Source organism: Alligator mississippiensis, chromosome 2, assembly GCF_030867095.1.
Source record: "Alligator mississippiensis isolate rAllMis1 chromosome 2, rAllMis1, whole genome shotgun sequence".
NCBI classification, from domain to species: domain Eukaryota; kingdom Metazoa; phylum Chordata; order Crocodylia; family Alligatoridae; genus Alligator; species Alligator mississippiensis.
In genome coordinates this window covers 96,134,934-96,162,695 of record NC_081825.1, presented here as the reverse complement: position 1 = coordinate 96,162,695, position 27,762 = coordinate 96,134,934, and the positions used below count along the sequence as shown (strand labels likewise).

Below are 27,762 nucleotides of genomic sequence, written 5' to 3'. Positions count from 1 at the left end.
TCAGTACCCAGTGAAAACTTCAGGGTGCTGGTATATTTTCTTATTTTTAATACTTGCATGTTCATATATTTTTGTATGATATTGTCTATATTCATTCTAAAGCCTCCTACAATGTGTGTTGTATCCTAGTTATCTTTATTATACTTCCTTCTATTTATTGCATACCTATACACACATAAACTGCTTATCATTAACCTTACGTGCCTTTGCCATAAAACAAAACTAGAAGTACTATTTGTTAACTTTTCTGTATGCAACTTTTTACTATCACATCTATTTTTTCACAGGATTAATCTAACAAGTGATTCTAGGGGTATATAGAAAAGTTTGGAGAGGTTGGGGGAGGTTAGATCATATTAAAAATGGCCACCTGATTTAACTGTACAGAAGTTCAAGACTGTTAGATTGCTCTAAAAATGGCTGACCCAATCTAATTTAACCCTACTTCAGTCTAAATCTAGATTAAGGCGCCTATACATGAGCAGGGAGGCTGCTCTGATGCACTGTAATCCAGGGCATCGGAGCAGACTTGATTAATCATGTCTGCTGGAGCATGGCAATTACCGTGCTCCAGCAGCTTCCCACATCTTATGTATTAGTGTGCTCATGCTTTAAAATGGTGGGGGCACTTTATCTAAACCTTGTTCCATGAGCTTTAGATAAAGCGCCCCTGCTGCCATTTTGAAGTATGGAAGTACTGAAATACAAGATGCTCTGGGCAGTTTAATTAGAGCAGCTCTCAGAGCCCTGTAATTAAAGTGCCCCCTTCCCACTCCTGGAGCACATGTATGAACACCCTTAGATTGCGTTGGGCAAGACCGATCTAACTGAACTTCTGTACAGTTCCCAGCACAGCCCCAGGACAGCAAAAGGCCAACCCTGTCCCTAGCACTTCACTTTCTCTACCTGGCAGAAAGCACAGAGGTGCTTCAGAGAAAAGAAGGTGAGTAGATGATTGAGACAGCCATTATTGGCAGAGCTAAGGTAAAAGCTGATGGCTTGATAAGCTAATAGATTTGCTAGTCATGGTATATCTAAGTGGTGATGGATTTAAAAGGCAATGATAAATAGCTTATATTTGATATGGTAGATGATAAAGAATGAGCAGAGGGATGCAGAGGAGAAAGGAATGTAGTCATAGTGATAAACACAGAAGATGATTTTGACAGTATTGTTAAATAATTAGTCTCTTGAGCTATGAGTAAGTAGGGATTTCTCGTAGAATGGCACAATATGCAGCATCATAGAAATTCTGGACACTGACAGAACCAGAAATTTAAAAAAAACAACCACTGAGCAGTTTTAAGCTAGACATTTATACTTAAAACATAAATATAGGGCAGTCATATTTGTGTTTCATAAAAGCTTCTACTGGAAAACTGAAACATTCATTCACTGTATTCTATCTAGAATATCCCATAATGTGTTTAAAAATAAGCACCCACACAACCTAAAAATACTTTGCAGAGCAATCCCACCCCAGACATTCAGTTGTGCAACTATTTTAGTATTGTAGGCTCAAGATTATGACTGAAAACAGAGGAAATTTAACAACTCAAATACAAGATAGCAATTCTGTGTTTTTCTATTTCAGGAAGCCACCTCAGCTAGGGAGCAAGCAATGCTGTGGGGGAAGTTACCAGGTACCATTTTTGTTCATGCTATTCATCCATTTATCGAGTTCTTCCATTTCTATTTCCATAACAGAGGGAGTATCTTCTTCAAAAATAGGACTTGACATAGGAGGGAAAAAAGATGTATTAAATAAAGCATTTCATTCAGATAGGTGCATAATATAGTAGCTTTGAATGTGTCTTGTATAAGCGTTAGCATCAGTGGGGATTTCTGGAAACTGGTGCCTGCCCAGCAAATTTCCTTTCTGAAGGTGTGCCAGCCCAAGGAGCAAAGAAAAATGACCATAGGCTGTAAGTGGAACAAACTAAACCGTGCAGAGATAAAACTGGAAAACAAAAGATCTGGTCTTGCCACCCACTGAAATCCCTATGTAACGTCCCATTTGCTTCAGTGAGAGCAGGATATTGGAAATACCATGGGACTGGCTTCAGCAATGATCTCAGAAGGAAAAGATCTAAGTAGAATAATGTGCTGTTCAGGGCTTGCCTCCATGCTGAGTTCAGGACTACTGCTGGAGAAGGGAGGAAGCACTCCACTCATTTATTACCATGCTGCATGCACCAAACCCTGGAAATGAGGCTATATAGCCACCTTAGAGTGGCCCTGAAGTCATACCAATAAGAATGCCTGAGACAGAGAGTCTAAGAACGCCTCTGGTTGGATGGTCAGGGCATTCAGGTGGCTTCATTGCCTTCTGTCAGGACCTGGTGCTGAGAGATCTCAGGAAAACAAGAGGAGAGATTTCAGGAAAAGAAAAAGGTAGAAACTGTTAGCTGTGTATGAGAACATCTTGGCTGCTGCTGCTGCTTCTTTTTTCACGTGGGTAGTTTTAGTCCGTAAAAGCCCCAGAAAACGTTTACATACAATCTAGTAATGAGCAAGTAAATTTGAAAAATAGAGGGAAGAACCAAAGCTGCAGATAGATTTACACTCACAGTTCTGGAATCCTGTTCCATTATCTATAATCTACCTATTTCCTGTGGAGTCTGCATTTAGAGTTAGATAACCAACTGTGAATGGTACTTACAACAAACGGTGGGGTGATAGGTATGAAGTTGGACCAGAGACAGCATGGCATCTATATTACACCCCCTATACCATGCCTCTGTGTAGTTGAACTGAGATAACTGCAAGGAAATCCTGCATTATTTGTTCTGTGCCTTCCATATGTGCTTTAAGGTATCTTTAAGACCCCAGTTTTAAGACATCTTTTTGGAACTAGACTTTGTCTCTTTAGTTGCCTCCAGAGACAACTAACTGGGTTAATTAATTAAAAAGTGTTGAAGTCTTGAAACTCCAGGACATACAACCAAGGCCATACAGCAAGTTTAAAACCAGAATATTGAAGTCCTACAAATGAACATGGCCTATTAAGCAAACAAAAATAGGCCGACAAGTGCTTTTTATAAACTTTACCTTTTGACATTTTCACTTTCCAGTTCATCTGAAAAAGAAGTAAAAAGGTTGGTATGCATAGTTAAAAAGTATCATTTGCTCTTAAGAATCTATGGCTTGGAAAATTCTGCCTAGAGTTATTTAAAACAAATTCCAGTTTTCAAAAAGTTAAATAGTTAATGTTTAGATTACAACTAAAATTGTATAATTTTAGTATACAATGGTATAAAATGTTTGATGTGTTTTCTTACCTGCCATCTATAATTTACAGTGAAGATTTGGTTCTTAATCAGTAATTTCTTTGAATATATTGATAGAAGCTGATAATTTAGAAACCCTGCTAGTTATTAAAAAGAAGTCATTTGCTGGACAAATGATTGTCCATGAACACAGATGACTGGCCTGAATGGCTGGAAAGACCTCTTCCACTCTGATGTTCCATGAGCCATAAGATAGTAATGGTGTTTGGTTTGAGTAGAAATCAGGAGCTAAAGTCAGTGGAACATAGATGAGTGCAGTGAGATATCACATTCAGAACACGAGCCAGGCAGTGTACAGGAGAGAGCAAACACAGAGCAACGTAAGCCTAATATGTTGGCTCAAGGAAAGTGACAGCCTGCAAGAGCAACAACTGCTATATAAATAGTTTACTGCAAGCTTCAAGACAGTCTGATGCAGGTTGTCTGCAGTCCCCCTACTTCTGAAAGAAGATCATGGGAACTGCACATGTGGGGTGCAAGCTCTTTTCCACAAGGGAGGAAAAGGTGGAGTGGCTTGAATGGCTGCTGAAGTGTCAATGGGATAAAGGAAGCTAAACTAGATAGACACCAAAGGGGATGGTTTTCAAGAAAGACACATTTGGTTTAAACTCCTGATAAGACAAGGATGAAAAATGAAAGAAAATGGAGAGGAGGACAGAGTGAGGTAGAAAGAAGTACTAAAAGCTGTGGGAGAAACGAGAGTATTTATACCAAAAAAAGAGAGAAACTTTGTAGAGTGGTATAGCCAGCCATTATGCAGATAGCTAATCTCCTCTACAGGTGAGCTCAAAAAGATGCTGAAGCTCCCAACCTGCTCATGAATGATTGTTTGTTGAACAATCCAATTAGAAGCTACAGGCAAGCCGAATGGTGCATCTAAGCAAATTCAGGAAACTATAACCATCCTGTCTTAATAACTCTACTTTGTGAAAAACAGAAGCTGAACAGAGGTAGTAGTTCCAAGCCAGAAGTGAAAGAGAACAGGTACCCAAAATTGTGCTCCTGGAACTCTTTAGGGGCCACATTTCCTGTAAGCCTGTGACAGCACACACATATTTTACCATGTCCAGTTCACTATTTGTGTGTGAACACATAACCACATGCCTCAGCACCCATTTGGTGAGAGTTGGTGGTATATCCTAGAAAGAATGCAGGTGCATTTACAAAGGTTCAATAAAATTCTGTCCCTGTGTATATGTTTGTCATTCAATATGTGTAGATTGATACACTTTTCATAACATGCATGTTTTTAAAAATCAGCATGCACATTTTAAAAAAAAAGCATCACAGATTAATTTTAAGGCTCTGCTTCTGTTCAGTTTCTATTGTTTCACACAGTGGAGTTTTTAAGACAGCGTATATGTGGTTTCCTGAAATTGTATTCTTCCTATTGCAGAATACAGACAGCATGCTCACATGATTCTTAAGAAATTGCTTTGATTTTAGCAAGTAGTTTCACATCTGTTAGTACTCTACAGAATCTCAGGGAAAACTTCCCTTAAAATGAAATTCATGTATAAAATTCTCTCATCAAGGTTTTGCTTCTGTTTACTTAACTTCCAGTAGTTTGTCCCTCATGGGTAATAAAAGCAAGAGAAACCCTAGTTTTTGGAATTTGTCAACATAAGAACAGAACAGGAAAAATCACATGTAGTCGTGTTTTACTCTTAACTACCACAGATGTGAAAAGCCAGAGAATCCCGTCATTGCTGTCATATATGTAAAAGATATATAGAGGATGCTAAGCAGAATTAGATTAAGCATAAATGGAATATACTGCACATACAGTGGTTTGAGATAGGGGAAAAATAGTAGTTTCATAGTACATTCCTTTTCTGTATATGAAAACTATCACTAACTAGCAGAGAATCCATTACACTCCATTTCTTGAAATCCCTTCCTGTTCCCACTGGCTATTTTATAAAAAGTTCCATCTGACATTTGAGAATTGTTAAATTTTACCTTGCTTAGACTTTTTCTTTTTGTGCCATATTACAAAAGAAATGATCAGCAGAATTAATACAATGAGTAAGACTGCAGGGACGCCATATATTAAGGCTGGGTTAACACCTTCCATTTCTGTGTTGTTATTGTTTTCATCTTTTGACTCAGTAGTTGCATTATTTCCTGTTTCAAATCCTAACTCGGGCTCTTCTGGTGTGGTGGAAGATTTCAGATCAGGGGTAAGGGCAGCTGTAAAAAGTGCAGTAGATCTTTCTGGACTAGGAGTTGTTATAACAATGGGTGATAATAGTGGACTGTCTCCTGAATTATCTTCTTCTGTTTCAGAGTCTGCAAAACATATGTGAACATCTTAACATTTTCACCTGTTATTGGAATTTATAAAGAGTCAAAGCATATGGCTATAATATTTGCTCTTCATTTAACCTGCATCTGCCTTACTTAACACACGCACACTTGTAAGTCTTGGTATTTATATATAGAACTAGAATAGCATTGTGATTTTATGAGGAAAACTTACTTACCCAAACCAAAGTCTGCTAGCTTGCATTTATTAAACACATAAACCTGTTCAACCCCCTTGCCTTTACAACCACATTTACACAACTGTTTTCAAGCAAATACACCTTTTTTTATACCCATACCTGATCTTGCTGCACCCCTATTCTCTCACACACCAGATACCCTTATCACTGTGACATTCAGTCATCAATTCTGACAGTCTTGGACTTGCCCTCTTTCACCCCTTCACCCTCTCAATCATTTACTAATCAGTCCATTATCCCTAGCTCACCAACTCTCTCCATGACCCTCCATAAAGTTCACCAATGTCCCTATTTCCCTACTGTTCCCTCTCCAAAATGATCAATTCTCTCAAATGTCTGAGGGCTGCAGGAATAGGGCTAAGCCAGGACAGAGTAAAGCCCATAGAAATGTTGACTTCCACACCTGCTCCCCATGGACTGGTGAAGCCCAAACTGTAAAGGATTCCAAGAACACATTGCAGCAGCTGCTCCTCCACTGATCCAGATGCATGGCAGTGTAGCACAAGCTGCAACTACAGCACAGGTTATCTTCATAACCTGACTCCAGTTTGGTGGACTGCTAAATACTTGCCTGCATAAGACTGCCCAGACTAAGTTTTTGCTCAAGTCAATTAATCTCAGTAATATGTTGAAGATGCTCAGAACCCCACATGACTGGAACCAGTCATACACCTAGAAGTTTACATGCTTTGTTAACACATTATTTTCAATAGTGCTCCCGTGAGATGAAAAATTATCACGTCTATTTTACAAGCGAGGCATCGGAGAGGCAGAAAAAGTGATTTTCCCCTGAGATCTATGGTGAATCAGTGGGGAATCCAAAATTAGAATACTAGAACCTCTTCTCGTGCTTAATCCATTGGACAGTATTGCTTCTCCTTTCTGTTCGACTTTAATAAAAGTGAAAATGAGTATCTCACATAAGGAAATGACACTTTAAATTAATATAGAAATGTGAATGTATTGTCTGAAGCTGCCACAACAATATTTTATTGACATATTTATACCATACTCATCACATTCATTCCTGGTTCTTTTACTCTTTGCTAGAAATCAGTGCACACGAACAGATTAATATGGAAAAAGTCATCATGCCATCTCATTCTAAATATATTATTGTGTTAGCTTCTCACTTTTCAAAATATTCTATACAAACATGGACTAGTCACTTAACTTTCTCCTTTGTTTTACGGCAGCTATGGCACATATTGACTCAAAGAAAAATGTAATTTCTGCATCATTTTCAAGTAATACCGCGTTATGGCGTGGAGCAAACGGGGACAGCAAACAGGGCATTTGGCAAGCAGTTCACTGGCTGTAAGAGGAGGAAGGGGAAGAGGAAGAGGAGCAAGGCAGCAGGCACTAGTTTCTGCTCTAGGAAGGTAAGTGAGCCAGGGCTGTCTGTGTGCTTTGCTTGCTGAGTGTTTGTTTGGTGGTCTGTGTGTCTGGGCATGTGGAAGTGAGGCCAGCTGGATGATTGCTGCTTGCGTCTGACAAAAGCCTTAATAAGGGGTGGACCCAGTCTAGGCCCAGGAGGGTATAAAAAGAGACTCCCAGAGGGTGCCTATGTACATGCTTGGGGGAGGGGGAGGAGGTGTTTTAATTAGCGATTCCCAGAAAGCTGATTTAATTAAAATGCTGCAGTGTCCCATCTATCAAGCCCCCACTCATTTAAACATGACCACAGGATTTTTAACTAAAACTCATTCAATGTTAAAGCATTCCAATGGCCATTATTAAACCTGTGGGGGCTTATATGTGTGATGCTGCAGCGATGCTAGAGTGTTCTAATTAGAATGCAGAACAGACTCAATTAGTCAAGTCTGCTCCAACGTGTTCTAGTTAAAACACATCAGAGCATGTGTAGAGGCACCCTGAGCAACCAGGGAGTGAGTGAACAGGGCAAGCAAACATGGCAGTTTGCAAGCAGCTTTCAAGTTAGTTTGTGACTCCCCTCTTTGAAGGAGAGCCTTTAAAATAAGCTATTTCCTTAAATAAGAGTAAATAATCTATATAAAAAATTAGTGTATGTAGCTAAAACTCAGCAGTTAAAACAATACCTAAACCTTTTGTTTAACTAGAGTCCAGAGTGAGTGGGGAGTTCTCAAGGAAGCTTGCCCAGAAACTCTCATTTTCCTTCACTGTAAGGTTGGTGAGAGGAAGCAGATTAGCAGGGAAAAGGGAAGCTTTCAGGACCAAGGAGCAGTGAACAGGCTAGCTTACAGGGGATTTTGCTAGGGAAGGTGTTCTTGGAGAGAGGGACAGTGTGACAGGGCAGAGGTCGTGTCCTGTCCCAAAGTGCAACAAGGCAATGGAACTGTGGATGGGGAGTGTCCCACTTGCGTGTTAAGAATGTCAATAAAGCATGTGAAGAAAGAGACTGGCTTTAACTGATTTTCGCTGGGTGCCCCCGGGGGAAGAATGGGTGGACGTAAAACCACCGGATAGGCTCAGAGGAAGTTAAAGTGCCAGGGCCAGGCAAGTGGCATTTCCTTAGAGAAGAGCTTGTGCAGCTCCACAGGGGCACAGCAATTACCTAACCCCAACCAGGGGTCAACGGGTCTGGCAGAAGACAATCAGGAAGCAGTGAAACTTACCTGAGAGGTGAGCCAGTCTATGAGTATAATCCTGGAGGCCTGAAGAAAATCCATGTGGTGAGTGAGTCATTCCATGTCCATCACCTAGAGGGAAGAAGAGGTGAAGGACCAGTTAAGGGGGTCTGCCCTGTGACACTGGGTGTTCTTCCCTGCAATGGGGACAGAGCCCAGGGCTAGCCAGGGGATTGAGTAAGCTGGCTATGGTTCCCAATCAGGGCCCATCAATTAAGGCAGAACATAAATGAAGTTCTGGTGCAAAGTGAGCACAGGTGGTGGGAGGAAATCATGAACACGGGCAGAGAAGTATACTCCTGAGCTTACAAAGGCAAGCAAATCTAAGGATGGGCTTGGAGTGGAACTTGTGGAGGTATAAGCCCAAATGTGGGGAACAGTTCACGATCCATGCAGCAGGCAACTTTAAGCTCACCTGAGACTGTATTAGTGCACTAAGCACAGACTATAATTCAGAGATTGCACCCCAAACTTCTGCTGTGGTAAGGGCAGTGTATGGGGTGGAAGAGCCCTGTGAAGAGGCCCAATGACTGGAAATGCAGCAGTAAGAAACATCAGTTTGCCTCCCAATATTTACTTTTTCCCTTTGGATTTTCTTTAACATCAAAGGCATGGCAGGCGGAGTACCCAGGGCCATCCCTGGGGGGGAAGGGAGAGGAGGAGGGGGATGAATCAGAGTGACTGCCCCAGGCCCCACACTTTGGGGGGCCCCAGGGAGCTGGGCGGAGTGACTGTGTTGACTCCGCATTGCTGGCTTCGCATCCAGCTGCTCGCCACCCCGACCCTCCGCCACTGCCACTGCCAATGGCAGTGGCAGCTTCTTTGGGTCTGGGGCACATGGGACCAGAGCAGGAGCGGGGCCCTGCATGGGCTGATTTGCCCCAAGCTCCACACCCTGCTTGGGTCAGCTCTGCAAGTTCCAAAGAGAATTAGCAAATCTGGGGTAGATTGACTGTGAGCATCTCTCTATGAGAGCCTCAGACTTCCACAGGCAGGAAGAGCAAGGCAGCAGATTCAAGAGACCCAGAGAGATGGCTGGAGGACATCACAGTGCCAGAGCCATGCTACTGCCAGCTCTTTCTATGCTTGCACTTATGAGGTATCTGTGCAGGAAGGACCACCCACTGTTAAGGCTTCCACCCAGGTCCTGGTTTGGTGCTGTGGAGACTGTGGCTTGCAGGTTACTTCCAGTGACATCCAGGTTGGGGACTGCCTGCAGTGTGAGTGGTGGACTCCCAGGAAGGTAGAACCTGGAAGCTTGTGTCTTTGGCAGCATGCAGAGGTCTTCATCCCCACCTGCAGTGGTTTACCTAGAGAACAGATGTGGAGCCCTAGCAACAGAGGAGGAGAAGCATGTTCCACCGGTGGAGGAGGCCAGGCCAAGCATCCCCAAGGTTGAGTGTTTCCAGATTACTCCCACCAAAAGGAAGTGATGGGTGGTGGTGGTTGAAGATTTCCTTTTGTGGGGGACGGAGTCCATCTGCTGGCCTGACCTGTTGTCTCTGGAGGCCTGCTGCTTGCCTGGAGTCCAGATCCAATATGTCATGGAGGGATTATTGATACTCATCCAGCCCTCTGACTACTACTCCATGCTGCTCATCCATGTGAGCCAGTGATACTGCTAGGGGTGTCCTTGAACAGATGAAAAGTGACTACAGGACTCTGGGTCCAAGGGCAAAGGGGCCGGGGGCTCAGGTGGTGTTTTCCTCCATCCTTCCGGTCAAGGGGAAAGGCCCATGCAGGAGTGGGCATATTATTCAGATTAATACATGGCTGCATAGATGGTGTTGCCAGCAGGACTTTGGCTTCTTTGACCATGGGATACTGTTCCAAGAAGGATTGCTAGGAAGAGGTGGGATGCACCTAACAAAGAGATGGAAGAGCATCGTTGCAAACAGGCTCACTAACCTAGTTAGGAGGGCTTTAAACTAGGTTTGCCAGGAGATGAAGACCAAAACCCTGAGGTAAGTGGGGCAGCTGGTGACCTGGAGGAGGCATAAGTAGGAGTGGGTAACAGGGGAGGCCTTCATCATTCTTCCTGAGAAAATAGAGCAATCAGTTAGTTACCTTGGATGTCTGTACATGAATGCATGGAGCCTGGGAAACAGACAGGAAGAACTGGAAGTCCTTGTACAGTTTTGGAACTATGATGTGACTGGAAAAACAGAGACTTGGTGGGATAGCTCGCATGACTGGAGCACTGTCATGGGTGGGTATAAACTGTTCAGGAAGGACAGGCAAGGGAGAAGAGAAGGAGGAGTTGCATTTCATGTAAAAGAGTTGTATGAGTGCTCAGAGCTCCAATTTGAAACTGAACACAAGCCTATTGAAAGTCTCAGTTAGGGTTAGAGGGGAGAGCAACAAGTGTGATGCTGTGGTGGAAGAGGCTTCCTTTAAACAGTTAATGGAAGTTTCCAGAACACAGACCCTGGTTCTAATGGGGGTCTTTAGTCAATCTGACATCTGCTGGGAGGGCAATACAGCACTGCACACGCAATCCAGGAAGTTTTTGCAAAGTGTTGGGAACAACTTCCTGGTGTTGGAGAGGCCAACTAGGAACTGTCCTCTTCTTGACCTGCTGCTCACCAACAGGGAAGAATTGGTAGAGAATATAGAAGTGGATGGCAACTTGGGCAGCAGTGACCATGAGATGATTGAGTTCAGGGTCCTGAGGAAGGAAAGGAAAGAGAGCAGCAGAGTAAGGACCCTGGACATCAGAAAAGCAGACTGTGACTTGCTCAGGAAACGGATGGGCAGGATCCCCTGGGAGGCCAGTCTAAAGAAGAAAGGAGTCTAGGATAGCTAGTTTTACTTTACTGAGGGTGCAGGAACAAACCACCCTGACGTGCATGAAGACTATCGAATATTGCGGAAGACCACCTCAGCTTAGCAGGGAACTCTTCAATGAGCTAAAACACAAAAAGGAAGCTTACAGGAGGTGGAAACTTGGACAAATGACTATGGAAGAGTACAAGAGCATTGCTCGGGTATGCAGGGATAAAAAGGAAGGCCAAAGAGAAATTGGAGTTGCAGCTAGCAAGGGATATGAAGGGTAAAAAGAAGGGTTGGCTGGAATGATATAGTTGGGAATGGTCCTGCTTTGGGGAGGGGGTTGGACTAGATGACCTCCTGAAGTCCCTTTCAACCCCAAGTTTCTATGATTCTTTGTGTATTTTCTTTGCCTACTCTTATAGCTCATTATATTCGTGGCTCTGCTTTAAGTCTATCAGCAAGTTCTCAGGCAGAGAGATTACTGCACTGCACTATTTATTCCTTTTTTGCCTGATTCTCCTTTCAGATACTGTTTATAGTCATCAATTTCAATGCCTATTTACATCACCATGCAGTTGTAATTAGCCAAAGTGTTAAAGCAGACACATGGGTTGTCAACTACTGCCTGGCTAAGCAGAATATTGGCAGGTCAGACAAACCAACACAGTGTCACAGAACTATTTAAAAGACCTTGTTTTATTTTTTCTGCTCTGATCACCTTTCCTTTGAAACCTGTCTACTTTGCTGCTAAAAATTGTACAAATAGAGCAGTTTGAGGGAAAACAGCTTCAGTTTTAGTTATGTTTAGAGGAAATAATTTATCAAAGTTGTTCAAATTTCTTAAACTTGATGTGCACTTTAAAGCAAGAACAAATAGTTAAGTCTCATTAACCACAAGCTTCTAAGCTTGCAGTTGGAATATATTTTGCATTTGATTTCCAAGAGAGACTGTTCCAATCTCTCTGCTGCTCTTTATTTGCCTATATTTTCAAGCTGTAAAGCAGATTTCAAATCTCTTGTCTCCATGTTAAATAGAATTACCATTTCCCCTCTCTAGGCAAAGAAAATGTCAAAATACAGGGGGTGACCTTGTCTGCATGAGTATTTGTTCACTTCACATCATCCCAGAGACAAAATGCCATCTATTCCTTGATCACAATTTCTTTTTCCTCAGGTGCTTTGATTTGGGAGAATTAAATACATCCTTCTGCAGTTGGGTAGCCAATTATACCAGACTGTTTTCAGGAAACTGCTCTTGCCACCCACATTTTAACTGCTGCATTTAGAGATTTCACTTTAACTTCTCCATCTTATAACTGTGAAAGCCCAGGGTTCAATTTATGACTTAGATCTCAAGTGACAGATAATGTCTATGGTGATCTCATCTGTCAACACCATGCAGCACTGCATAGTGTAGCATAACTCTAATTAGTGGGAAGGGAGAATTACAGAACAGAACAGAACAGATGTGTACTGGTGAAGCTGTAGATGGGACCTTGTACAGCACATGCCTTTGCTCACCCATCCCAGTGTTATTAGCCCCTTTCTCAGTCAGACTCTGATACCCTTATGCACAGTGTGTAGTACATCTTTAGTGATAAGCAATAATGGGGTTCCCCACAGGAACATACTACAAAACTGAGTAAGGGCATCAGAGTCTAGCCCTTTATAATTGAGCAATTTTTAGCAGCAACTAAAAACACATTTCACAGTAGGATCATTACCACTACTGGTGGCACTTTGAAGTCAAGAAAATTCACTTAAACTGTGAAAAGGACAAACAGTGTTGTATGCAGGCATGTTCACTATGTCAGAAAAATCTTCCTTAGCATTATGTCCTTTTTGTTACTGGGATGCTGATGATACCTGCTTGCCACTCCTCATCACTGGCCCAATTTGCAGAAGCTGTAAATAAAATACTGCTACCACTATTTTCAGCACCTTTTGTAGATTCGACCTTACATATTTAGATAGCAAAAAATGAGCAATTTATGTTGCTTTTTTATCTGAATGCAATACCTGATGCGTTTTCCCCTCTGAGGGTTTTGGTTTTGCACCAAGAGATATAAATTTAGTTTCTTGAAAAAGGAGGCAGGTGAAAAAACATCTCTTTTTTGTTGAATGTGGAACTAAGCAGAAAACTGTGTAATCAGCACATCTAGTGTTCCATTAGAAAATCATCAAAATTCCCTGACCAGATTCTGATAAAACCAAACTATTAAAGAATTCTCTGAAGGGAAATGTTTTGAAGGTATGGTATTGTACTTCAGGTTTGGGTTTTTTTAAGGAAACTATGTCAATTGATGAAACACTCAAAAATACTTATTTTAAAGGGAATTGTTTTGTAGAAAACATAAAAGGTCCAGTTAACGGAAGACTGAAACTAGGTCTTAAAAAATAAAATGGTTAAAATACTGTATGTACTGATGTAAGCAGATATCCACTATATCCCAAAATATTTATTAAAAATATATACAGGTGGCATGTTGCAAGTACAATTTTGTTTAACATTGCATTTGTTTATTGACATGTCCTGTTGGGGGTGTCTTCAGTTTGTTCATTTTAATTTCTGCCTGAATATTTTCTACCATATTTATCTGATTGAACTGGATGTAAAGCTAAGGAGTCTCCTGCCTCAGAATGATCAGGTTACATGTTAATACCTGCCTTAAATACATTCCTAGGAAGCAATCCTTCAAAGAACAGGAGACTAGCCAATTAATAGATGTGCTAGTTTAAAGAAGTAAAATTTACACTGTTGTAAAAGTCAAATCCATAGAAAGAATCCTATAAAAACAGATGTTTACCAGAAAACTGTTTCAGCTAATGTCTGAACCTTTCCATTTATTTCTAGATTACGGAACAGCTTTATTCTGCTACACTAGGTTGTATTTCTGGTACAACTTTATTCCTGGTATTTTTACCCACCAGCGCTGCAAATTTACTCCAGCATTTAGGAAAACTTCAGTCTCATTTTTAATCACCAGTAAAAAGGTCTGTAGACTAAATTGTGCAGTTACTTATACCTGCTTTACCTTGCTGTCTTCCAATTCTGTTTTCAGTGACATCTGTGAACCCTCATTTCCCCCAACAATTTGTGATGGGGAATCTTCCTAGACTCCTTGATTCTCAAAAGTTTAAAATCTATATATAAGCCTTTATTATTAGCATTCATATACTACCTTGGGGACATTGCAATGGGGTCACAGACTGGCATTTAGGATACAGTTTTGCTGATGTATGAGGAAAGATTCTCTCTGACGTGCATCTGCATTTTAGGAACATAAAAAAGTAAAGCCCTTATGAATAAAATGGAAGGTGATGAGAGAAGATACACAAAGAATTCACCTGCTCAGTAAAAAACCTGTCCATGTTTCCATACCTGCCTTACAGACAGCTAAACTTAAGGGTCATCTTTGAAAAGGGAGGGTGCTCCAAATGTGGTGTGCCATGTCGGACAGAATGACAGAATCACAGAAAAATAGGGCTGGAATGGACTTTAGGAGGTAATTTAGTCCAACCGCCTGTACCAGTGATTCTCATCCAGGGTGTTGCCAGATCCTTCAAAGGGTGCCCTGAGGGATGAGAGGATAAGTGAGGTGTGAGGAGATGAGCACAGGCTCAGGCTTGTCCATACCTGACCAGTCTCCTGCCCCTACTGCCAGGCCCGTCTGCAAAGAGGTAAACACTGTAATATATAAATTAGTGGCATCCATTGAAACTCTGTGCCACCTATTTCACATAAGTTTTGGAGGGGTGCCTTGAGTCCAATGAGGCATGCTTCGAGTCCTAAAAGTTTGAGAACCATTGCCTATGCAATGCAGGATCATCTCTGTCTGGAAGTGTTGGAGAGACCAACTGGGGACCAAGCAAACAGGGACAGCAAACAGGGCATTTGGCAAGCAATTCACTGGGAGTAAGAGGAGGCAGACAAAAGAGGATGATAGCAGATAAAAGAGGATGATAGCAGACCCTCATTTCACTTTGTTAGAAACTCGCAATGCTCAGCTTTGTCGAATCCAAATCCACTTTGGAACTTACCACTATGGGGAAGAGAAAAAGGCAATCATTCCTCAGTGCAACTTGACCCACAAGCTCTTTCCAGCACTGTAGGGTTTCTGTAAATACTGTTGTACAAGTTTCAGCATATTTAGAAACTGAATTGAGAGAGCCTCTTCAGTGATGGCAAAGAATGATAATAGCATGGAGATACAGCACAAATATAGTATGGGATCTAACACTCTGATGTCCTCTGAATGAAGCCTATTATTACGTCTGTGTCGGAACACGTTTCTTGTTGTATGGCACAACGGTATCTTGTTCACCAACTTCCCAAGGACTCAACAGACTACAAAAGGACCTGGAACATTCTCGGGAATGCCAGCACAGCTTGGGTGGAATCATCTACATTATAAAACCAGCTGTTGTGCAGACACATCTGATTACACACCCAGAATTAATTAAAGCACAGTTTAGTCTAATGTAGCTGGGACCAAACCTTTTAGTAATTATAATCCAAATGATGAGATGTGGACTTTGCAAAACTCGAGTGCAATTCAGAAAGGAGATCTAGAAAGGGTTTGTTGCTATTAGCACTGCAGTTGTTCTTAAAGCCTCCTGTTTTGTAAATGGCCTCATAAGCATAGGTGAGGCCTTACTGAGATCACCTGAGAATGTGGACCCTTCAGTATTATTAAAATCAACTTCAGAAAGAGATTGCAATCCCCAAACCTCAAAGATGGAGGGTGGGGAAAAGGATAGGGGATCTGTTAAGAATCCCACCTTTTAGGATTGGGAGCACTGAGAAAGTGGGCCCTGAGCATGTGAGTGAAAAGGATTTAAACCCCATCCCTCCAGTCTGAGCTCCCTCTCTTGCTCAGATTAACAGCTCCCACCTCTTCTCCCCTCAGATTAGAGTAGGACTGCAGTCTGCTTTAGGTATTACGGTAGTTGCCTTTTTCAGGACTGGACAGGAACTTTCCTTGACATCAGATCAGCAAGGTTGTGGGGGGGGTTGCCTTTTTTACAGCAGCCCAGGACCCGGTGGGTGGCTCAGGAGGTAAAGCTGAAAAAGATACATTCTAGCAGGTGACCAATGGAGGTATTTTTTTCATAGGGGATCCAATCCCTTTATAAACTAGACTAAGAACTAGACTTATGAAAGCATCCTTAAGAAGCTTAGGAACAGGATAGAGGTTCCTAATGTGTGATTCAGTGAATAAAAAAACCCCTTTAACCTGCCTGTGATCTCTCATCTGAGATGTTATTAGACTATCAGTCAGTCTTGACGTAGAAATCGAACATAGGATTCACTCTGCCACCGTATCCTTCACAAAGCTGCTTCACAGTGTCTTTGGTGGCTGAGATCAGCAGATGGAAACTAAGATCCTAGTCTGCAATGCAGTGGTTATCCCCAGGCTCCTCTACAGATGTGAGACGTGGGCGACATATGGAAGCCATCTTAAGTGCCTGGAATGGCTCCATCAGCGTTGCCTCAGGAAGATTCTTTGCATTAGATGGGAAGACCACTGCACTAATGCCAGCATCCTCTCTGAAGCTAATATAACCAGAGTTGAGGCAAAGATCATGAACTATCAACTCCACTGGGCTGGACACGGTATGCAGATGGCTGACACTTGTCTCCCCTTCTCTCAACTTAGTCATGGTAAGAGGACCTGCAGAAAACAGAGGAAGCACTACAAGGACACCCTAAAAACATGCCTTAAGAAGGGTGGCATCAACCCTACAAATTTGAAAGTGCTGGCTGGTAACAGGTCTTAATGGTGCTGTACCATACATCAAGGTACAGCCCACTTCAAAGAGAACTGTCTTGCTCAGGAAGCCAAGAAACAGCAGAGTGCACAACATCCTGGCCAACAGTTGTGTGCCCCCCCCCCCACCCCCCCAGGCAGCACTTGTCATATGTGTGGAAAAACTTGCAGAGCATGGATTGGACTCCTCAGCCACCTTAAAACTCACCGGTAATTTCCCCCCTACCCTACCCTACCCTACCCTACCCTACCCTACCCCCCACCACCGGCAGACATCATCCTCATATTGAGGGATAGCTGATTATGATTAGGCTGTGTAACTGTTCTAGAGGGATGAGGGGGTTGAGAGCAGACCACCACCAGGTAGAAATGATTAAGGAAGTAATGATGACCTGCACTGCCTTATCAAATTCCCCAGACGTGTTTGTAAAGATGCAGCATAATTAAACCACATCCTTTGAAATCTGTCTATTTTCCATCATGCCTCAAAGAATTCCTTTTCTAGCACTGCTTCTCTGCTTGTTGTGGGTAGGGATTTTTTTTTCTGTTGACTTTGTTTGCAATGCAAGTTTGAAGCCTAGAATGTATTATTTCTTTCTTTAACCATGTCTGTAGCACATTTTAATTTAATCTATTTAGGTAAGACTACACAACACTATAACTCAGTCAGAGCTCCTATGTGGTTAAACATGATTTTTAGCCATAATAAGATCTTTAATGTAATGGGAGTCTCAAACCCAGTTTTGCATCGTGATCTGAACACTGTTTTTATGGGGAACACCCCCCCTCCCCCAAACCTTTTCATGAAAGTCATTAAAACCATAGTGGAAGTAGGTTGGCAACAATGGGAGTAACTGTTCTCTCTTTATGCTTTAAGGACAACTGTTGCTGGCTACTCCATTATTATTGATGCATACTGAAATACTTCATTGTGATTTGTTTCACACCCAAAGGCACAGAAGGAAGACAGTTGTAGGTTTTTATTAAAAGAACTGCCAACATTGTTCATCTACTGCCGCTGTTTCATGCACAAAATGCAAATGAAACCCACAGTAGCATGCATAAAAAACAGAACTGGTAAAAGCCTGTGGGCATGACACACAAGCATTTTATTGGTTTGTTATGTGACTTTTTTTTAACTAATGATTTTTTTCCTTCAAAATGAAACTATCCAAATTACAACAGAGAATATTTTGTTCTGCAAGAGGGAACATTGGTATATTAGTCTATGGTACAAACTATTTTTTTGTTGAATATAATTTGTTCATTGTGGCTGCATGAATACTCAGCTGGAATGTTGAATGCAGCTAAAGCACACTTTTTTAACTTTCCCATTAAATGTTGATATTAAGAAAGCATGCCTTTTAGAAACAAAATACACCGCACAGTTAAAATAATAACAGAAAACTACTGTTGGGTCAGAAGAAAAACCTGCCTCTGAACACACCTGAGTTCTTGGGATAATGCATCTCAAGCTAATCTTTGTTTGGAGAACAAATAAGTAGAGGCAGACAGTTGGAAGTAGCAAAGCTATAAAGCTAAAAGAAACATAGTGCAAGTTTTTACAAATATCTTTCAGAGAGATCAGATTTTCAGGGTGTTACCTTCCAACAGCATGATAGCTGCAGGCACAAAACATGTTTCTCCGTTCTTCTTTAGAATGTGAAAGGCACTTTTGTACTTACCATAACTGGTGGATCCTGCGGCAAGAAACAGGACAGAAAACAGCATGACATTTTGCTTGTGCATATTGCTTTTTCTGTGATAAGACATGATGCTCTGTGTTAATTTCTCCCTAGTTTGCAGGAACGTGCACATTTCCTGTTTCCTGCTTGGGTTTCTCTGAGTAAATTTCTTAAGGAGAGGTACAGTACTTGATTGCTTTTAGGAAGTGATGTAATTCAGTCTGGGCTTGTCAGCTAAGCAATGATTGCAAAAGACAGAAAAAAGTTGCTCTTCAAGCACTATTTCTGTTGAAGCACCTATGTGACCTGTCAGTGGGGGCTGTGTCATTCTCATTTTTGAGACCTATGTATATAACACATCATCTATTCCTCTAAATTCACTGTCATGGCAATAAGCATAGTATAAATATCTAGACAGATGGGTACAAAATAGCACAAAATAAAATATCTCTCTTTGCATGGAGGATTTTATACTTTCTACTACTGATGTTCCCTATGGATACCTCAAAAGGTCAGATTTTCAAAAGGGCACAGGGATCTCTACCTCTACACAAATTATGGGGTTCCTAAGAGAAAAGATCTGTCTGAAAAGTTTGGTTCTAAATGCTTTAAAACGCTGTTCAAGACCAACACAGCTGTTAGCAAACAGAAGAAAGAAAGTGATGTCTGCAGCAGCATTTAATTGAACACTAACTGAACGCTTTAGTCCATTTTTATCTAGGGAAAAGGAAAGAAAAGAAAGCCCCATTGCCTCACTATACATTTCTATTTACCCAGGGAGAACTTGCATACTATTGTAACTAGTATGGCACTAGAAAATCTTTACGCCAACAGGCAGATGTTTGGCAGCTTATCTAGGCCAACAGAACCCCAGAGGCCAGGGCTAGTCAACAATACTGGAAACCAATGCTACAAAATGTAAGGCTCAATATTCTTATCTGAATTTGACTTAAGCAGCAGCAGAAATTATTCATTGCATGACTCCTTATAGCTAAGTAGGGGAAGGGTAGAGGAGAAAGTGATTCCTGGGCAAGAGTTCCCCCTAACAAAAAATCCAAGCACAAACAAAAGAAAACCACACAAAAAAGCCTGAATGGAACTCATTTGCTGGGAGGATAGCGCTTGACATGTTTGTATATTCCACAGGTTTACCGGGGATTGTAGGAACATACTTGAGTGGCAATTATCTCAGCTCACTGTCCTCAATAAAAGTAAGTTCCCAAGACTTTCCTCCCACGATCATGAGGATCTTCATTTCCCACCTGCCCTCTTGGGGAGTTTCCACTCTTCACTCCCCAAGCAACCTTTGCAGTGAAAACTCACCCTTGTCTGCTCTTGTGTAATAACATGTGTACCACGTTTCCCCGACTTACCACTTCCTTTGGGTTTTCTGCTGCTTTGCTGGATTTCTAAGACTGCACAAGAGGAGACTACAAGATCACAATAGCTGCACATCACTAGAATAGATTATAATGGAAAATGAAGCAGGGATCCACTCACCTCCCTTTTGTAAACCCACTTTCTCCCTTTTGTAATCTCAGTGGTGAACCTAGCCTGGGCTCAGGCCACAAATTCAGATTCAGAGAAAACATTTCTCCAAGTTAAGGAGTATGTAGATCCCCACTTTGTTTTGCCCCATTATAGAGATAAGAAGCAGCCCTCTACTTAAAATCTATTCTAATAAGTGCAGGGTTTTACTCTGGACTGGTGGGCTGAACTACTTGAATACTATTCTTCAGTAGGAAATCAACTGAGAAGGGGAGAGAGGTGTGCACACAGCCTTCTGTGTAGCAGCCTCACTGTACTGCATTCAAAGTTAGCGTGAGTCAAAGTTTGGTGGCTGACAAAGAATTAGTCATTGTGGAAGTCTCCTTGGTGATTAATTGTGTGCTTTGCTCTGCCGCTATTAATTTTGCTTAACACATTGCTACTTTTGTAGGTCATTAGTTATGGTTTCTCAGCTATTATCTCAGAGAAACAGGTCAGTGATTATTTTAATGACCAACTTGTTAACAGATTTACAGTATTTATAAATCTGCTAACTAGCAATTGAGGTAGTTTATTATTGGTAATGTATATTTGTGTACTTTTCTAAGTGATATGTAAAGCAAAATTAAAACATTGAAGACGAGGGACCTACGGAGGGGTTGGGAATTATGAAATAATAGAGAGATACTTAATCAAATCTTTTTCTGAGGATGCTCAAGGAATAAATAACCACACATGCAATGCTTACATGCCATGGAGAGGTGTTGCTTCTAAGTGTTTACACAGTGCTTTGGGATTTTCCAGGAAAGAAGCTGCAGTAATGCAAAATATGACTATCAAATTTATACTAATATATTACTAGAGGTATTTTCAGTTGTTATTAGTAATCATTAACATTACTGGAATGCCTAGAATCCCCAGTCAGGCATCTGTAGACCAGGATCTCTTTCTAAGTAGGTGCTGTACAAACAGAAAAAAGAAGAAAATCCCCACCCCAAAGAGTTTACATACTAGGTATAGGACAAGAAATCATAAGTGAATACAGGCAGGGGAGTACCAAGGAAACAATGAAACAATATTGGTCAGAAGAACAGGCAATGGCCGTAGGACATCAGTAACCTAGCCACTGTGAAGTTTTCATAAGACTCACAATAAAGGAAACCTATAACAGGGCTTTGTAGATTTGTAGAAAGTGGGTAGAAGTGGGTGAAGTAGGCTTACATTGTGTACTGATCCAAGATGTGAGATGACAACTCAATAGAAAATATGAGGTAACTGGTATGTGCGCATAAGCTATGAAAGGCCATGAAAATGAAGACAATTAACTTATGTTAACTCAGGTGTACTAGGTAAGGAAGAAAGCTATTTACCCCCTCTCTGTAGAGCATACATTGAAGATGATTCAATGTATGTAGCTTGCTATAATCCCAAGGGGCATAACCAAGCCCCAACATGCAGGATGAGGATATTGGTTTATGCTAGTGTGACAGGCTAGCTGGTAATGATTTGGCCCAGGGGTTTTGAAAGGGTAAAAGATGATTGGAGGACTTGGGATTCCCTTTCCTCACCAATCAGGCCCCAGAGACTCACTCTCCATGTCCCCTGATTGGCCCCTCGGGTCACCTGGAGGGGGTTAAAAGAGGCAGCGCAGCTGACTCAGAGGAGACCAGCGAGGGACCATGAGGAAGGAGTTTCAAAGAGCTGGGCCAGTGGTGCAGGACCAGTTGCCCCAGAAGAACCTGAAGGAGTGGGACCTGCAGGCAGCAGTTGGACCCTCAGCAGCACGGCATATGGCTGGCAGGAGAGGCTCCCTGCTGGGCTCCAGGATCCCCTTATGAGGGGCTGCAGCCAGCAGGAGAGGTTCCCCAGCTCCAGCAACAAGCTGAGCAGTGACCTGAGAGGTTCCCAGCTCTGTTTCCAGCTCCTCCAGCAAGAGGCCAGGAAGCTCAACATGAGGCGGGGGCTCCTGGAAAGTCAAAACACCTAGTAGCTTAAAGTAGTGCCAGCACTGGTGGCTGTGTGACAGAGATTTTTTTGCCTACCATGTGTGAGACTGGAGTTCAAGTCCCAGCTAGGATGAATTGGGGTGAGTGAAGTGTTAGGGAGGAATTCTTGTTGCAGTGGAAGCGGGTCATTGTGTTTTCCCTCTTTCCCCACTCCAGGTACCTAGGCCCTATATTTCTTGTTATTTGATGTTTTGTATTTTGTGCATTTTATAGTTCACCAACCAGTATTGTTTGTTCTGCTGTTTGTGTTTTATATTTTGTTAAACCTGTCTTTTGTCAACTGGATGAATATGTGTATGATTGTAAGTACCTAACCTTTATTGAATTCTGCCCCCTTGGGGCATTGTAGTGTCCCCTATACCCCCTGGTTTATGCATGTTATGTTCTCCCTACTGTTTTTTTTTCTCATTAAAAGTATATGGTTAAATCCCCATTGGTGATCTGGCTCTGCTCTATAGGGGAAGGAGGGGCCCTACACTTCCCACAGCGCTTGTGCACCTGCTCTGATCCCTTCAATTGGAGAGGGGGTACATCTTGGAGTACTGCCCGGGTTACACTAGCAAGAGATATACCTCATAGAACCCAGGGGTACCCACAGCTGCTTCACCCTTAATCTGTCCTGTGGTGATGGGATAATTTTTGTGCAGATATGCAGTTGACACCACTTCCTTCTCTCAAGACAGCCACAATCGTTAAAGTCAGAATTTCACCATATCTGACGGGTCCAAAAAATTACAACCTACATTTCCCACTTGCTTTGAGACTTTATGGCTGTATCCACCACCAAAACTGAAACCAGTAATTCTCCATTGGTTCTTCTTCATTGGTGGTAGCAACAAGGTAGCCTGAACTCAGTGCAGGATGAGATGACATGATGCTCAATAAACCTGAGTCTTTGCTATGTCATGACTTCCATGGAAAGCCAATTCACACATCTGATTTTTTCTAATGCTGGGAATAACATTGATAGTGCAGGTTTCTTGTTCTTTTAGATTTATAGAAAATACTAAGTAAGTCCTGAAATGAGTACTTGACTCATCAGTATTATGTTTGCTCCAGGGCCTTCATAAATAAATGAGTTCACCCACAAGAATGGGAAAGAGTGCTGCCAGACTGGCAGGTATAGAATATATTGTAAACTTAAAGTAAAACGATACATGTTTTGGTATTAACAGATTCAACAGGAAGTAACTGTAGATTCACACATGCAGATTCAATACATCTACATAACTCACAGTCTGGTCTGACATGTTGGCTCAAACTCATCTCCCCTTTAGGGAGAAGTAGCACTTACAGTACTAACTTTAGCCACTTAAGTGGAATTGTGGATCACTTACATGGATCTGAGATCCTCTTCTTCCCTACATAACTTATATTGCCTCTTTGAGCATGCTCAGAATGGATTATGATTTGGCTTCTTACATTGTTGCAATCCTTTTCCACCTAGGAGAGTGCACTGCTCTCTCTAAGTCACCAAAATATTGGCCTCAATAAAAACATGATGGGGGAGGAACCCTTCCTACCTTTTAGCCCAAGAGCCTAGTGGTTAGAGCAATCATCAAGGAACTGAGATCTCTTGCTTCTAGGCTCTCTTCACCCAAGCCACATCCAGATGAGTGTTGATGTTTGTTTCCCTAAGCAGGTGTGCTACTGCTACTTGTCCCTGGGGAACACACATGCTACGCGTGCTCTGGCGCACAACAGGTTACCCGGGGTGGGGTAGGGGGGGCTGGGGCCTGCAAAAGTGTGGGCCCCAGCAGCCTTGCCTGGGATCCTGGGGGCCTCAGGTAGCTACAGTCATGGTGCTTTTGTATCTGGGAGCCTAGCCAACAGCTGGAGTGTGACTCCAGCCCACGAGGTTCCAGTTTTGGGTGGTGCACCATGTGCACCACTCTGCTTTTTTTTTTTCATGTGGGCTTTTTTGACCCCGGGAATTCCTTTGTGGGGAATGCCTGCATATGCAGTGTATGGTGCTGCAGACAGGTGTATGGCACTGCATACTGAAAGTCCATGCTTATCTGGACACAGCCCCAGAGAGGATTTGAATCTCTCTCACTTCCCAGCAAAGTTCGCAAACCATGAAGTTAAGGGCCAAGCATTGCTCACAGCACCCATCCTGTGGAACCAAGAGGGAAAGATATGTAGGATTAGAAGGAAAGCAAGCCAGAGGGAGTGTGGCTTACTGAGAGAGGCATGTCCGGGAAGGAAAGAGGTCCAAGTTTCTGATTCTTGCCCCTGCAATGGGACAGAAGTTATCTTTTTGCTGTCTATAAGTGCCTATTAAATGCAAAATTTAAAAACATTATTGAGTTATAAATAGCTCCAAGGAAAGTGATTTGACCATTTCCAGTCTTCCAATGATTGATTACTCTGTTAAAAATGTTATTGTTGCCCATCATACATTTTTCCTTTGTTTGACTCAATTATTATTATTATTATTATTATTGTCATAACTTCTAATGATAATATTGTACTCTTCCCTTATTTTTACTGCTTCATTGTTTATATGTGATGTGTTTTCCCCCCAGTTTTATTACCAAACTGTTTTCCTATTCTATGGGCAACACACCATTTTTCTAGTTATTTCTTCCTCACTGCTCCTGGTCATTTTGCCCCACTGCAGACCCAAAACAGTTTATTCGCCACTAATACAAACATATGTTTGCTATTTCTGCTTCTTATTGTTACCTTTCCATTATTGCTTATTAATATATTTCTAATATGCAATGCTATGCTCATTGCTGTTTCCCCTTCCCAATTATCCTTATATAAGATAGGGCTTTCCTTAGCAGAATTCTAAATTCCTAATTTAGACAAATACTCAACTATTGACCTAGTTTTTTTCATTTAAGGCAAGATAAAAGTGATGTATCAAAATAATGATTCCCAGGGCAAATTAAAGTTAAGAAGATTTGACTTGGTATCACAGAACAGTTAAATTAAAAAACTGGAATGATACATAATCAACAGGGCACATTTTTTATTCATTAAAACCTGGTTAACTTGATGGATCTTAAAATGTAGCTGTACCTGAACAGTCAACATTGAGATGGTATGTTGCCAGTGTGGTCAGGTAAGGATTGTTTGTTTTCCCCTTTACATATTATTTAGCACATTTTTATTAGTGACCTGGAAGAAGACATAGGGTGATCATATGTCCTGGTTTGGCCAGGACAGTCCTGGATTTCACAGGTCAGTCTTGGCTGGTTGTTGAAAATTGAAACAAAAGTCATGGAGCCGCAGGTATGCAGAGCACAGTCTGGTGGGGAGGCAGAGTGGCATGATGCACAGGTAGGTGTGCGGGCTGGGAGCGATTCGGGCCCTTTTTCGTGCTGCGCGGGCTGTGGCCAGCAGCCTGGGCACGCCGGGTCGGAGAAAACAGGCGACGCACTAGAATTAGGCACGGACATGTAATGGTTGATTCAAGATTGTTTACTTACACCGAAGATGGTCGCGGTGTAGGCTGGACAGTTTCCCAGGCACAGCTCCGCTTAAATCCTCGTTTGAGGACTCAGACAATATTCGATCACTCTCACGGAGTTGTCGAGGCTCCGTGGATCCTTTTGCGTGCAGGGAGAGGGATACGTCGAGGATTGCGAACAGTGACGGGGAGAGGCTAGAGGCTGATCAGACCTCTGTTGCCTGCTTAAAATGCGCTGGGTCCGATAGGCTCCGCAGCGCTTAGAGATCTTCACACAGCGTGAAGTCTCCTCCTCCTGGTGTTCGTGGAGTCCTCCAACTTGGGCGGAAACCACTCAAGCTTTTTATACGGCTAGCAAGCCAATCACTAGCCACCATGTGTGAATAATTTCACGCAAGCCAATAATGGGGCTCGAATTATAATACAAATGGCGGGAACTCTTTGCAACGAGCATTTCTTAGCTGCAAAGAAGAAATGCACACTGCAAAGAAAGCTACAGTTTGGCGGGAAAATAATTCAGTGGTGCCAAAGCACACACAAAACAAAAATCACACCCTTGGGTTGTGACATTAGGTACTGCGGCAGGCACTGCTGCTGCTATGCAGGAGCAAGGCTGGTAGATTGGAGCGGTGCCCAGCCAAGTCCACCCCCCACCTCAGCTCAGGAGGAACCAGGCCAAGCCTCAAGCTCTACAATGTCTTTCTCAAGCTGCATGCTGCAGTGGCAGACTTGGGGCACTAGCTGTGTATATCATAGGCAGACACATCTTAATTTGTGCTTTTCCCTCTTCTCACCATTGCTTCCAGGAGTAGAAGTCATTTTTTGAGGCTGCTCAGGTCTGCCAGAGGCATGTAAAGCAATCCTAAAAGTACAGTGAGAGAAAGAGAGAGAGAGAAGAGGAATTTCGCATGAACTAGAAATTCCAATATCTTTTTGGTTTGGAAACACTAGCACATGATATTTCCAAAACTGTGAAATTTACATTCTAGTCAGTTTTATTGAATCTGATGATCAAGTAGAGCTAACCTCCCAGCTCCACAGAAGTCCTAGCACAGCTGGCTGCCCCTGAGCCAGCGCTTCTGGAGAAACTGGGATCCCTGGCTGGGAGCTGCTTGCCAGCCAGTGTCTAGGTGGAGTTCTATGGAAACCCTGTCCTACAGTTGATGGACACAAATTGGACCATGGATCTTTCAGCTGAAATAATTCTGACTCAGCTTCATCAGCATCTTTTAAGATGTGTTGGAAAATTTCTCAACAGCCCTAGGATAGATCCAGGGGCCTTTTCCTCTGCTCCAAATTTACTCCTTTCTACTGCTCCTCTCTTTTAAGTCCTCTGTTTCATGGTCTACCACAGGAGCCTGTTTCCTCTCTATTGTCTCTCTGCAGATATTTTTTTCTGGGAACAGGACTGACTAAATCCAGTCCCTCTGGCTCTAAAGAGCAGGCCACCTTACCCACCGACCCGGCATCTTATGACAGTAGTGTCCAACCTTCCATAGACCAAATGAGTGGCATGGGGTTTAGATTCATAGATTCATAGATGTTAGGGTCGGAAGGGACCTCAATAGATCATCAAGTCCGACCCCCTGCATAAGCAGGAAAGAGTGCTGGGTCTAGATGACCCCAGCTAGATACTCGTCTAACCTCCTCTTGAAGACCCCCAGGGTAGGGGAGAGCACCACCTCCCTTGGGAGCCCGTTCCAGACCTTGGCCACTCGAACTGTGAAGAAGTTCTTCCTAATGTCCAGTCTAAATCTGCTCTCTGCTAGCTTGTGGCCATTGTTTCTTGTAACCCCCGGGGGCGCCTTGGTGAATAAATACTCACCAATTCCCTTCTGTGCCCCCATGATGAACTTATAGGCAGCCACAAGGTCGCCTCTCAACCTTCTCTTGCGGAGGCTGAAAAGGTCCAGTTTCTCTAGTCTCTCCTCGTAGGGCTTGGTCTGCAGGCCCTTGACCATACGAGTTGCCCTTTGCTGTACCCTCTCCAGGTTATCCGCATCCTTCTTGAAGTGTGGCGCCCAGAATTGCACGCAGTACTCCAACTGCGGTCTGACCAACGCCCTATAGAGGGGAAGTATCACCTCCCTGGACCTATTTGTCATGCATCTGCTGATGCACGATAAAGTGCCATTGGCTTTTCTGATGGCTTCGTCACACTGCCGGCTCATGTTCAACTTGGAGTCCACTAGGACTCCAAGATCCCTTTCCAC

At 42.5% G+C, this 27,762-nt stretch overlaps 1 protein-coding gene across 4 annotated transcripts in view; it reads right to left on the bottom strand.

Annotated features, from left to right (window-relative positions):
- TMEM154 (transmembrane protein 154) overlaps positions 1–18,800 on the bottom strand; it is a 38,613-nt gene extending 19,813 nt beyond the window's left edge. For 2 of the 4 annotated variants that reach the window (XM_059721976.1, XM_059721975.1), the window contains exons 1-5: positions 18,635–18,800; positions 8,395–8,478; positions 5,253–5,582; positions 3,052–3,079; positions 1,648–1,733 (exon numbers count right to left, since the gene is read on the bottom strand). In XM_059721976.1, the coding sequence (XP_059577959.1) occupies positions 1,648–1,733; positions 3,052–3,079; positions 5,253–5,582; positions 8,395–8,478; positions 18,635–18,767 (661 nt within the window). In that variant the 5' untranslated portion in view covers positions 18,768–18,800. The remainder of the gene's footprint in view (positions 1–1,647; positions 1,734–3,051; positions 3,080–5,252; positions 5,583–8,394; positions 8,479–18,634) is intronic. The other 2 variants (XM_019481497.2, XM_014593469.3) reach the window with 1 other exon arrangement.
- Between the last annotated feature and the right edge of the window lie 8,962 nt (positions 18,801–27,762).